Source organism: Monodelphis domestica, chromosome 1 (genome assembly GCF_027887165.1).
Source record: "Monodelphis domestica isolate mMonDom1 chromosome 1, mMonDom1.pri, whole genome shotgun sequence".
Lineage (NCBI taxonomy): Eukaryota > Metazoa > Chordata > Mammalia > Didelphimorphia > Didelphidae > Monodelphis > Monodelphis domestica.
This window is the reverse complement of record NC_077227.1, coordinates 80,879,844-80,893,544: the sequence shown is the minus strand read 5'-3', so window position 1 is coordinate 80,893,544 and position 13,701 is coordinate 80,879,844. Positions and strand designations below refer to the sequence as shown.

The 13,701-nt window shown below is 39.9% G+C and overlaps 1 protein-coding gene across 1 annotated transcript in view; it reads right to left on the bottom strand.

The window, feature by feature from the left end:
• Positions 1–13,701, bottom strand: part of PDLIM1 (PDZ and LIM domain 1) — a 45,834-nt gene extending 32,133 nt beyond the window's left edge. The window contains exons 1-3 of the mRNA XM_001367103.5: positions 13,416–13,701; positions 5,823–5,974; positions 3,616–3,700 (exon numbers count right to left, since the gene is read on the bottom strand). Coding sequence (XP_001367140.1) covers positions 3,616–3,700; positions 5,823–5,974; positions 13,416–13,511 — 333 coding nt within the window. The 5' untranslated portion in view covers positions 13,512–13,701. The remainder of the gene's footprint in view (positions 1–3,615; positions 3,701–5,822; positions 5,975–13,415) is intronic.

The following is a 13,701-nucleotide window of genomic DNA, read 5'->3' as shown; positions in this document are numbered from 1 at the left end:
CATCAGGGATGATGTCATTGTTTGGGCTCTCTATTTATCAGTCTCCAAGGAAACTCAACAATGACAAGGAAGTAAAAGGACTCTCCTTTCAGATAAGCTGGGGTGTTGGTTTAGAAATATATAAAGTAACAGGTCCCTATCCCTCCTATTTGATGATGTATAGGCTGATCTCATTCAAACTCTTTTTTTTAATAGTTGAAAGGGGATTTTGGTTAAGGACTATGGGAAGTATATCATGACAAGCGAGCCCTTGAACTAAAAGAAGAAATCTCTCCAGCTAGAAATTAACATATGGAATTCCTTTGTCTGTTTTGGATATGTACAGGATGCGAGATTTTGAGTTGGAAGAACCCAACCTCTTCATTTAACAAATTTAAAGTAGCAAAACACATGGTTACTTTGTTTAATCTGAAGATTTTAGGCACACTAAATTTAAGCACCAGTATAGAATACTTCACTGTTATATGATGCTATAAAGCTTTGTATTTGTATGAAGAAAGGCACTATGGCTCTAGGTCCAGCCTTGAGCTCAAGACTGGGGTTCCAAGTCATGCCCCTGTTCCATACTAGCTGTGGGGTCAAAGGCAGGGTCTCAACCTATCAGTGCTTCAAGCAATTCTTTATATATAGTAGAATTAATCATCTTCAGAGGCGGTGGAAATTCCCCACACTAATAAAAATCTTAGGTCTGGATCCAAAAAAAAAAGTACCTGGAGTACTTTAATGCATAAAAACTAGTCTTTGATATGTGGTATCCAGGTAATAACTCACAGATATTGCTTTAAGGTTTCCAAAACATTTTATATACACTTCATCTTTTGACTCAACAATCTCATGAGATACACAGGGAAGTAATCATCCCCATTTTACAGCTCAGGACTTTGAGGCTTAGAGTTCATAGTAGCATAGATATACAATTGAAGGGGATCTCAGGGGCAATTGAAATTTAACGGCCTCTATTTTACAGATTAGAGGTGAAGTAATTAGTCCAAGGCCATATAAGTGGTAAATATTAGAAGTGGAATTTAAACCCAAATCTTTGAACTCCAGAACTACTACTCTATTCTATTGCTCTAGAACTAGTACCTCACTAGTGAGGTGACTTGCTTACAGTCACACAATTTGTGAGTTAGAGGTAGGATTTGAACCTAGCTCTTCCAAGGTCCAAATCCCCTATCCACTATCCCATGCAGCCTCTAAACTTTTGTTCAGGGTTTGTGTGGAGAATGAAATCACAGAGAGAGTGATCCCTAAAGTGAATTTGGGGATCCTCTGGTACAACTGTTATTACATGCTGGGGCTAATGGTTTTCCTGCAGGAAATTATTTCTTAAATAATGCTATTCAAAGGGAAAATAGAACCAGACACCAAATACTCATTTTCCTTTAAGTATTCCTTTCTGGAATGTACTTAATGCTTAAAGCAAGCTTACCATGCATATCAAGGGCCGGGCTGAGAAGAGGCGAGGCAGCAGCATTTTGCTACTTGCTAATACCTTGAATCACTACAAAAAACTAGTTCACCAATACTAAACAAAATTTTGTAATTTTCACAATTAAAGTTAACTTGGCCAAACAAGTGAGGAAATTAGTTTTCAAAACTTCCTCTCTCAAGAAAAGAGTCCTCGACTCACAGAGTCTGTACTAACTGCTGACTTGATGCCATTAACTACAGCTCTTGCCAGAAGTTACCCAAGACCTTCAGCACCTCACCAGAAGGACAAATATTTGCCTATAACAAATATACAGGCTCCGCCATCAAGATGCTCATGAAGAAAAAATTAATTATGATAATAATTAGAAAGGCAATTGGAGGCAGAGGGCATGACCATTGTTCCAGACACCCTCACTGTCCTGAGCTGACATCTGCTCTAACAGATGCAAGAACCCAGAGAAACAAGAAGCAAGCTCCAAAAAGAGGACGGGATAGAAGGGGGCAGGGAAGGGAATGATTTCCTACAAGATGAAGCACAACAGAAAGAATTTCCATTTTAGTGTTTCGCTATAGAATATGGATATAATGTCATACTCTGCCTTCCAAGAAATTGACTCTTTCCTAAATTGATTCTTTAGGAATTGGATTAATTGATCTTTTAAAATTTTTGTTTTTCCCCAACGGATCAATTAAGCCACAATGAAACAGATGGCACAGGGAAATGACCCAAGGCTTGGAGCCAGAAGACTGTAGATCAAGGCCCTGAGCAGTCACTTACTATCTATGTGACCTTACCCAGATCTACAAAATGAAGAGACTGGTCTAGATGACTCACTCTGAGGTCTCTTCCAGTTCAAATATATAAAATTATGAGATATTTGGGAATCTCAACCTCATTATTTTGTGCCGTCCTGAACCTCTGGCCAAGAACATGGAAAAAGCCTTGAATCAGGAGTGAGAAAATGAGTTTGAAAAAATCTCTTACCCCCTTATTATCACAGGAAAATTACTTAATTTTTCTGGGCCTCAGTTTCCTATTTGCTTCACAGGTGGCTTGTGATAAAAATCACTTTGAAAACCTTAAAATACTATAGAAATGTGATCCATTATTATTTTCTACTCAAACAGTTTTTAATTATTTTACTTGAATCGAGTTCATATTGGACTATCCTTTATTGTGTAATATTCATTAACTTCCCTAGAAAATTATTATTAAGGGTTAGCTAGGTGGCTCAAGGGATGGAGAGCCAGGCTTGGAGATGAACGGTCCTGGTTTCAAATCGGACCTCAGATACTTCCTAGCGGTGTGACCCCAGGCAAGTCACTCAGTCACTCAAGCACAATGGCATAGCCCTTATCACTCTTCTGCTTCTGAACTAATACTTAGTACTGATTCTAAGACAGAAGGAAGGATTTTTTTTTAAAGCAGCAATAAGGTTTCCCTATTACCTATCTTTAAACTTTATATTTTGCTTGTATCTGTCTATTTGTATTTTGGTGTGTGAGTATATGTGCATGTGTGCATTGTGTTGCATGCATGCATAAATGTGTGTGCACGTGTGTACATGTGTGTGCATGCCTGCTTCCCCCCCACCCCCCTCTATTCTCCTCTACCTCTTTCTGGTTAGTTCTATCATCTTCTTTCCTGCTTTCCAAGCATCCCTAAGACAGGGGTACAGAGGCAAGAAATATGAAGCTGAGGATTTAGCAGACTCAGTATTTATTCTCTGCTATGAAACTACGTGGCTCTGGCAAGTTGCTTGCCCTATTTGGGCTTCTTTTTCTTTATCCACAAAATGAATAGGTTGTAAAATAAGATGGTTCTCCCTTGGCCTCTTATAGGTCTAACCATGCAAGATTCCTCATGGCTTCTTTTTTTTAATGGAAGAACAAGATAAAGGCCAGATTGTCTCTTGGGTGATCTGATAAGAAACCTTCCCAGGAGCATTACTAGTACTCCCAGGGTACTAGAATATAGCCAGAGTATAGGTTAATAGAATACCAGATCGTTAAGAGCAAGGACAATTTTATTTTCACCTTTGTACTATCCAGACATAAAAGAGTACTGAACAAAAAGTAGATGCCTAATAAAAGTTTATTGCATTGAATTCTGCTGTTGCTTTAAAAAGATAGAAAAGAGACTGGAGAGTAGAAATTTGGTGATGAAGAACTGCTACTTACTTGGGGTTCAGAAGCTAAATTCATCTTGTATGGATGACGTTTCCCTTCCTCTGTCACAAGTGGAGACCAGATTTTATATTCGCTCCTGCAACAGAGAATTATTTCAAAGACAGGTTTGAGTAAAAGGTAGATCCTAGAAACTATAAAGCAGAAATACTTATCAGAGAAAGGGAGAGAAACAGGGAAGGGATAAGCATTTAGAGTGACTACTATATGCCAGGCAGTGTGGTAAATGCTTTATAAACATTATCTCATTTGAGCCTCACAACAACTCTGCAAAGTATGTATAGCCTATATCAGATTATAACCTATATCAGACTATTCACCTCCTCATGGAGGGGAAGAAGGGAGGTAGGGAGGAAATCTGAATCCTAAAATGTCATCCTAAATCTTAAAACATCAGAAAACAATTGTCAAAAATTGTTTCTACATGTAAATAAAAAAAATAAATAGGAAAAAAAGAGTTTAGCTTAAAAGAAAATGTAGAGATTCCCTAAATACTTAAGCTCCTATACCTTAAATATTGATGTTCCTTGATAATGACTGATTACTTAATTTTTTGTTGTTTTTAGAGGTCTCTTCTGTTGTTTTGCTCCCTTCATCATGTCTTATTGCCCAATCGAATTCTTTCATATTCATACATATGTTCATATAATGACTCATCCAGCCATTCCCCAATTGATGGGTATCTCCTTAATTTCCAATTCTTTGCCACTATAAAAGTAATTGCTATAAATATTTGTGCACATGCATGCCTTTCTTTGATCACTCTGGGGTATACTTGGCCTCAATGTTAGAAATGGATGAAATCCATTTCCTCCTCTCTCAAACTACTTTTCTTCCTCCCCTTTTACTCCACAATGAAATTAGGTTGTTCTTTACTTATAGCACTCAAATTATGTTTTTTTTTTTCTGTTTACGTCAGTGGTCTCTGAGTAGGAGAAAAGTTTTCCCATTCCTGTTGTAGAAGATATAGGAAATCTCTTCCCAAAGACCTTCAGATCTAGTTGAGAGGGACAGTACTAACACGTATGAATTTCAAGTTAATGTTAATAATATAAGAATTCAGGGAATCGGAAAGCACAAGTCATTATTGTGTGACCTTGGGCAAGCTGCTTCCTCTCTTCTGGGACTGAGATTTCTCAACTGTAAAATGAGGAGATTGGGCTCTTTGGTCTCTGAGGTCTCTTCCAGCTCTAACAGCCTGTGATTCTATCAGCTCCTAAAATTCCACATTCCCAAGAAGCCTTCCCAGATGAAGTAGAGCACGGAGCAAACTACCATTCCATATGCAGTTCCCATGAGGCTCTTCTCACTCTCCACCTTATAAGTACATTAATCACCATGTTTGCACTTAATGAAAATGCTAAAAGGGATAGACTATTTGTTCTATGTACTAGTTTATTTCAGTATTGTTCCTGTTCCACTGTAAACTTCTGGCCTTGCTGGGAATATCTAATAAACCCTGGGCAAAAAATTATTGGGTTTTAGGCTCATAAGAGTAAAGGGTAGTAAAGTATGGTGAGAATAGCTCTGAACTTGGACCCAGAAGGCCTGGTTTTGAGTACTACTTTCCCTTTTTCTCCCCTAGAAGGATAATCCAAGGCAAATGACAACCTTTTAAAGCCTCAGTTCCATTTTCTGTTCAAAGGGAATGAAGGTAGTTGTACTAGTTTTCTAACTACTCTTTATAAATTATAAAATATTAAAGTAGAAATACAGGCTACTATAATTATACTCAAAAAGAAGCAAAAGTGTCTCTGAATTATATCAATTTTACTTTCTAAAAACTATAACATGAAAATGCAAGTATCATTAACAGAAAGAATCATGGAAGCCCAATTAGTCAGGCATTTGGAGGCTATACTGTCTAAAGTGAGGCTCCTCAACTGAGAATATTCTCTCCCACTTCTTGTCTTTCTAGAGCACTTTGTCTGACTCTGCTCTATCCTCATCACTCCAGACCTTGTAATTCATTTGTTTGTATATGGGTTATACCCTATTCCCCAGTAGGATACCCTTTCAGTTTAGACTGTAAGTTCTTTGAAAGCAAGAGCCTAGTTATTTTTTAAAATATTTGTATTGAGTTTTATCACAATTTACCCGGCACATAGTAGGAAATGGAAAAGTGTTGAAGGAACACTGGCATTAAAACTTACAGAATTGCTGTGAAATGAATGGAAATTCTGTTTGTTTCTAGGTTTTACCTGCCAACTGTGAGGGTTATGTCATCTACACAGCTCTTGATTTTATTCTGGGCTTCCAAGTGAGTCATGTTGCTGGTATTTTCTCCATCAATGGCCAAGATAAAATCTCCAATACATACATTAGCCAATGCTGCTTTGCTGCCTGGAGTAACCTAAAGAAAAGGGGACAGTATGTTAGTCACTTAAGATCTCAAATACTCAAATAAATTATCTTCCCTCCTGATTGAATTTTCATTGATTGGAGCAGGAAGTCCCTTGCCCTAAAGTAGAAGACAGTTTTTAAAAAAGATACTCAATTGCTTAAAATTACAAATTTAACTCACTGAACAATTAGTTTAGTCCTGTTTGGGCAGGATGAAAAGAACACTTGACTTGTGGTCAAGAAGACAGAATTTGAATCTTAGATCTACCACTGCTAGTTATATATAACTTAAGGCAAGTCTCTTAATTTCTCTGAGCATTGCTTTTTTTTACCTATGAAATGGGGATAATAATTGCATCATCTATCTCATGAGCTTATTGTGAGGTAGGAAGGAATGGCAGTCATTTCTACTCAATTTCTACTCAATAAATCCCATGAAAGAGAAGTGGATATGGAGTATAAAGACCTGTAAAATGGGGCAACACCATTACAACCAATCTCACAGGGTTACTGTGTAGTGCTTTATAAACTCCAATTATATTATAGGACCAAATAAGAAGGATATCAAAGCAATCTGAAGCCACAACACCTGCTTTTAATAGCTCTTTAATCATCCAGTGGTCTGTTGTCAAAGCAGAATCATTCCATGCAGAAGCCAGCTGATCTCACCTTTCCTTTTCTATAGCAAAGGAGACATGGCCCAAGTTGGGGGTGGGCCGTATGGCAGGAGGGATTAGCAGCTGGGGCCTACTATATTTTCTTTCAGCTTACGATCTCACAAGAGAATGTTATGGAAATATGCCCAAGTAAATAGGGCTTAGAAAAAAGGTATCATCTCTCCTGCCTTCTTTGTTGTCTCTACCCCAGTCCTTTAATTTGTTCTCTCTTAGAAGAATGAAGCTCAATTAGGACTTACAGAAACTCCAATGACAAACTAGTTTTTGCTCTAATTTTGCTAGCAAATATGGAATATGGTGAAAAGGGAAAACCCATGGGGTATAGAAAAAAAAGATCACCACCTAATGTGAGGCAGTGTGGTCTAGTGGATGGGGGGAAATCTGTCAAAGTTGAGTTCAGATCCCACTTGGAACAGCTCATTAGCAGTTTGACTACAAATCACCTAATTTATCTCTGCCTCAGTTTCTTTTTCTATAAAATGGGGATAATAGTTCCTTCCTCAAAGGAATGTAGTGAGGATCAGATGAAAATATATATAAACTGCTTTGCAAGCCTTAAAGGGCTACATATAAATAATCAGATGTTTTCAGTTCAGTTGACCACTTACCATTGTTCAATGTCAGAAACCAGGAATCTACAATAGTTCATGCTTTTGTTGTTCTTTAAGTTTTATAAAGTGCTTTCCTCAAAATCAACTTATAAAAATTGTTATATGCATTCTACAGATGGGAAAATTGAGGACCAGGGATGCTGATCTGCCTAGAATCATAGGAGCTTTAGAATTATGTGCAACCCCTGAGATCATTTTGTCTGACCACAGGGCCTAGTAAGTGTCACATCTGGGGCTTGAATCTGAGGTCTTTGACACTTAAATTCTAAATTCTTTCAATATTATTGATATTTACATAAAATTAAAGACATAGTTTCTGCTCTGGGAGTTTATAGTCTAGTTGAATAAACTCCAAATACACATAGACAATGAAAGCTTACAGCCTCACATATCAAAGGGCAGAAACCACAGGACTTGACTTGAGAGACACTCCACAAGAGTAATCAGACATGCACAAGGAAAAAGAGGGAATGACAGTGTTATTTTTACTCAATTTGGTCATAAATTCCATGAAAGAGGAGTGGCCATGGAGTATGAAAACCTAGGTTCAAATGCTGGCTGGTAATGCAACTTATGGCTGCATGTTCTCTTGGAGCCTTGGTTTTCCGGTCTATAAAATGGGGCAACAACATTCTAACCTACCTCACAGAGTTGTTGTGTGGGAAATGCTTTGTTAAGTATTAATTGAAAAAGCGTGAACAATTATTACATTACAGTCAAGAGAAGAGAGAATCTGCCCTTGAGATTACCTTATCTGTGGGCAGTGGCCAGGATAAAGGCTTTGCAGCAAATGCAGTTACCCCTGCCAGCTCCTTAGAATAGTCTCCAAGGGGCTCTAGCCATTTGGATGAAGGGCAAGTAATTCAACAAACCTCTACTGAGCACCTAGTCTGTACCAATTGCTCCTTTTAGATGCGGCAGAGAATAGGGCAACGGCTCCTTTCTGCCCTCAGTCTGTTTATTTTATCTAAGGTCAGGATCCAATTTCTATTAGTTTCCTCATAGAACAGCAAAAAACCCCTAAAGATCATAAAGTCCAATCCCTTCATTTTACAGAAATAGAAACTGAGGCCTCCAGAAATTAATAGGCTTGCTAGTTTGTGGCAGAGTCACCAACGGAAGAATGTTCTGCTTCAGTCAAGAAAACCCAGGTTTGAATCCTGGCTTAGGCAAATCACTTGAGGTCACCTTTATTATCTATAAACTAGGAATAATAAATATTTGTACTAAGTACCTAACTGGCAGGGCACTCATTAGAACATTCTATGTAAGCTTTAAAATGTTTTCTAAACGTGAGTTTTTATTATCAGGCCTCAATTCTGATGTTCCAGGATCTGCATTAACAGCCTTCTCAATGAGACTTCTTCATAAAGACAAGACAGCCCCTGTTGGGTTTGCCAATGACAGGTAGGTACCCAAGGATTTCTCTTGGGAAGTTAACATTCCAGACTTTTTAAGAAAATAGCATTTGGGTAATTATTCAAAAAGCAATCTTTGGACACAAACATCTGGGTTAACTTTTACCTGGCCTTTATCATCCTCTTTTCAAGGAAGTTGTCAAAAAGAGGTTGTGACTGAAAAATTTTGTAAATTCAATTCAATTACTTAACCCAGGCTGGCTTTAGTTCCTCCATTTGTAAAGTACAGGAAATATCAGGGTTCTCCCCTCCCTTCTTCAGTTAATGACATCAGGGCCACAGCAAGGCATGACCTTTGAGAATCTATAAAGCATGGAAAACAATTCTTCTTAATACAGCCTTGCATTAATTCCTTGGTGGTTTTCCCATCCATGATTGCCAAGGAGATCATGACCTCTTCAAGTCAGATGCAAAGCTCATTTTCTTATCATCTTCTAGATAACAATACTAAAAAATTGGTGCCATCCTTGAATGCAGATGTGCTGGGTAGACCCCTTTGCTTTCAGTGGAGGTGCTACGCTATAGGAAGTATCAACACAAAAATGTCTTGATGAATTTCATTCCAGTAAATGTTGGGATAGAGTCACTGAATAAATGTTATTCTGATGCGTCCTTCCCTTTCATTCTATTCCAGTCCTTTTCATTCTATCCCCTTGTGGCAGCTGAGATCAGCTATAGCTGCTAATATTTCCCAGATGACCAATTTCATTGGATGAGAGGATAGGGGCATTTTCAAAATACAGTCCATTTCCCTCCCAAACTTCTTACTTTTTCATGTTCAGACAAGGACCCTGCTCCATTGACCTCTGGGAAGATATGATACAAAGCCCACTTATTTCAAGATGGTGAAGGCCTTTTCTAAAAAGTCAGAAGCAGACTGATAACCTTTAAGGGGTCCATTTTTAAGTATGCCCTCAGGGTTCCAGGGCAAAGAGCACATACCATAAATACAAGTTACTATATTGCTGGATTTCCAAACTGTCAAGCAGTATGCTACCCTTGCCAATCTCATTCCTACATCTCTTGCCCCTCCTCTTCCTGCCCTTTTGGCAGTTGCTGGGAGAAGAAAAAAAACAGTCAACATAAACCAAGCAGCCACTTGGGCTGGGGTGTGGACAGGATCAAGGCTTCTGGTAACAAGTATGGGGGAAATGAGAGATTGAAATGGAAAAAATGGAATTCACTGAGATGACATCTTAGGGATTTGGAAAGCCAACAGTGCCATTAGGGAAATACTCAAAAATAGTGATTACTAGACACTCTGTAAAGGATTGATGAGAAAATACATACAAGAATTGCTCAAGATGAGATGGTATGAAGGAGTTGAAATAATAGGTTAGGTTCATGAAAGCATCAAAAACCTATTAAATGGATAGAACCCTAAGGGGTCCAAGGCAAGATGTTTAGAGGAAGAACTGGAAATTGTTGTGAGAGAAGAAAGAAAGAAATCCCAAATTTGCCAGTTTAAAGGGGTTCAATCACTTTAGTTGTGTCTGACCCTTCATGATCCCATCTGGGGTTTTCCTAGCAAACATAATGGAGTGGGTTGCCATTTCCTTCTCCAGCTTATTTTAAAGATGAGGAAACAAAGGTAAATAGGGTTATATGACTTGCTCAGGGTCATGTAGCTAGTCAGTGTCTGAAGCCAGATTTGAACTCTGGAAGATGATTGACTTCAGAATCAGCACTCTATCCACTTTACCACCTAGCTGTGGTAGTAGTGGTGGCGGTAGCAGTGGTGGCAGTGGTAATAGTTATTACTAGCACTTATTGAGCACTTTTAAGTCTTACCAGGCACCATAATCCTGGGAGCTAAGTGTTATTATTATCTTTATTTTGCCAATAAGGAGACAAAAGATAAAAGAGCTAAGTGACTTGCCCAGGGTCACATAGCTTGTAGGTATCGGAAACAGGATTCAAATTTGGGTCTTCCTGCCTCTAAGTATATCACTCCATTCACTGTATCACTGAACTGGATGATTAATAAGTCACCTTCTAACTTTAAAACCCAAGGGAAGAAATGATGCCTACAATTTCTTCCAGCTCTAACTGTCTGTGATTTTAGGCTTCCAGTTAGCATTGCCCTGGGTCACTCTTACACCACATGCACTAAACATGCTTTGTGATGCTGCTATAATTAGGAAAGGCATTTGAGCTTTCTCACTGAACATTCTCTACTTAAAAGACGGTTTGTGTCACGTATAAATCACTGAACTAGGAAAGGGTGGTAAATAATGATACACAATATACACGTAAGTAGCAGGAATCCGGTACGATGCAAGTGGCATTTAAATACATGGAGTATTTATTTATCCATTAACCAGCCACTACATGTTTACTGGACATTTACCATAGGATTCACACCATGTGAGCTCTATTCTTCAGAAACTACAGATATGATATAGAACAAGGTGGAAGACCCAAGGTATCGAATAGTACACACATATACTGTCAGACTTTGCTGAATTCTTTTTCTTTTTTTAATCTTTGTTATAAGAGATGGCCTGCTAGGAAGAGGAGGAAGGAAGGATATATTTGTAAAAGATCATGGAAAAATGAAAGAACAATTAAAAAAAATTAGGACTGACACTGGAGATCTTACACTGTAGCCAGGGTATCATTATCTTCTTTTACCTAAAGCAGTTATTAAGTTCCTATTAGATATTAATGGAGACATAAAGATCAAATGGAGTACCATCCCTGCTCCATTCCTATACTCTACTAGGGAATACAACATATACAAAAATAACTGCAAGTAAACAATAAGTGTTTACCATTATAAAATTAAATAATCAACCTATAATTACTTAAGTGCAAGACATTGTACTAGGCTCTTGGGCTACAAACAAAAAAATAGTCCTTACACAACAGTGGTGAATATGGTATATGAAATATGAAATGTGAGATTTCATACTGACTATACTGAGTGTTACAAAAATTCAAGGAGTATGAAAAATCATATGCTTCTACTTTAAGATCATCTGGGCCAAGCCCCTCATTTTACAGATGAGGAAACTGAGGTCTATTGAGTGAGAGAGTTTTGCCAAAGTTCATGCAGATACATGGCACAGGGTCAGGACTTAGCACCAAATCTTTTCAATCCAAATTTGGTGCTCTTCCTACTTGGAGTAGAATAAACTGTAAAGAGAGGTGTTGAGGGAAGATTGTGGTTCAAAATTGGGCCTAGAAAGAAATGTAAGATTTGTTCTGGTGGGGAGAAGGCACTGCTGTTATATGCTTCACCCTCAATTAGTATTTGCTCCCCCCCCCACACACACACATCAGACAACCTATTGCATGCCAGGAAAATCGTTGGGCATTTATAACCACCATCTGTGAGAACTGATGCCAGCTGCTATATGCCTCCTCCTATCCCAGATCCCCAATCTAAGGGGCATTCATTTGAGCTCCTTCAGGCCAGAGGATCTGCAACATGTCACTGAGGGGTTCAAAATATTTAGAGTGAGAACAGTTCTGGTAGTTCCAGGCTGAAGCTGAATTTCCCAGATGAAATCAGTAAAAACTGAAAATCCCAGAAACAACCACCTCTCTTCCTTCTGCCCCAATCACTATAGAGATGGGGGTGGGGTGGGGTAGGAGGTACAGCCAAAAAGCCAAGGGATGTCTAGAAGATCATAGGATGAGTGACTAAGAGCTGAAAGGGGCTACAGAGATCATCTAGTCCAACACCCTTCCCCATTTTACAGATGAGGAAACTGAGACCTACAATTAAGTGATTTACTCAAGGATGCAATAGCAGGAAAGTTGTATAGGATTTAGAGCTAGAAATATTCTCAATGTCCATCTAGTCCAACACACACACACACACACACACACACACACACACACTTTCATTTTATAAGTGAGGAAACTATTGTGGGGTTGGGGGAGGTGGGGGATAAGTGATGATAATCATCACAGGTGGCATTTGAACTCGGGTTTTTCTACTGAAGTTCATAGTGTCCCGCTGGAAAGTGAAAGATGATTTTCCTGTTCAGTGAAGGAGATGGAAAGGATCTAAGCCAGTAAAAAATAAATGAATGAATAAACAAACAAAAACAATGTGGGCTGGGGAAGTTAAAAGAAAACGTACATTCTGTTATTCAGCCTTCGATTGCAGGTGTGCGTGGGCTACTTCAGCCAACTCACTCCCGCTAGCAAAGTTGGGAAGGACAAGAACGATGGATGACCGACACCCCACCCCACCCCAACCCGTGCTCCGTAGTAAATAGTAGTGATTGATGGGCAGCCCAGATAAGACAATCATGCACAACAGTCCTGGTTCGCCGTCGCTCAGTTTCAGGGGGTGAAAGACTGATCCTGTAAGTCTTTTCTCTCGAAGATTTCAGCCCTAACCCATCATTATTCGAAGGGAAAGTAGGAGCAAGCACCAATACACCTCCTCACCCCATGCATGTTTTCCGGCAGTCCCAGGTCGGATTGCAACAGCCCCACCTGGACCGCAGGAATCTGTGGCTCCCGGACGCCGTGCAGGGCCAGAGCCCCGGGTGACAGCGGCCGGGGACTAGAGGGAGGGTGCTACCGGCTGCTGACATCCCCCAGCCCTGGGAACCAGATCTTTGACTGCTCCAGGAGCCGCAACCTCTCCAAGTTTCCCCGGAGGGTGCCTGTGCCACCCCCTCTCTCCACACTAGGTCCCCTTAGATCTGCCCAAGCACAGTTCTCTACCCCGATGCCCTCGAACGGCCCCGGGGGCAGGCACCGCAGCCCGATCGGGACCTTACCCGAGAAATGGCGAGGGGCTGCTCGAAGTCTTTTCCTCCCACGAGGCGGAAACCCCAGGGTCCCGGCCCTTGGATGACAATCTTTTCTGTGTTCATGTTCCCAGCCTAAGTGAGGCGGCCAACAGGGAAGGGACTTAGCCGGCTCTCGGAGCTAGCGGGGAGCGAATACGAGCGGGCGAACAAGGGAGCAGCTCAGCGCAGTCCCCGGACCAGCTTTGCTAGAGCCTAAGCCAGAGCAGGGGCTGAGGCCACCACAGCTGCGGCTCCGCCCAGCCCCGCTTGTCTG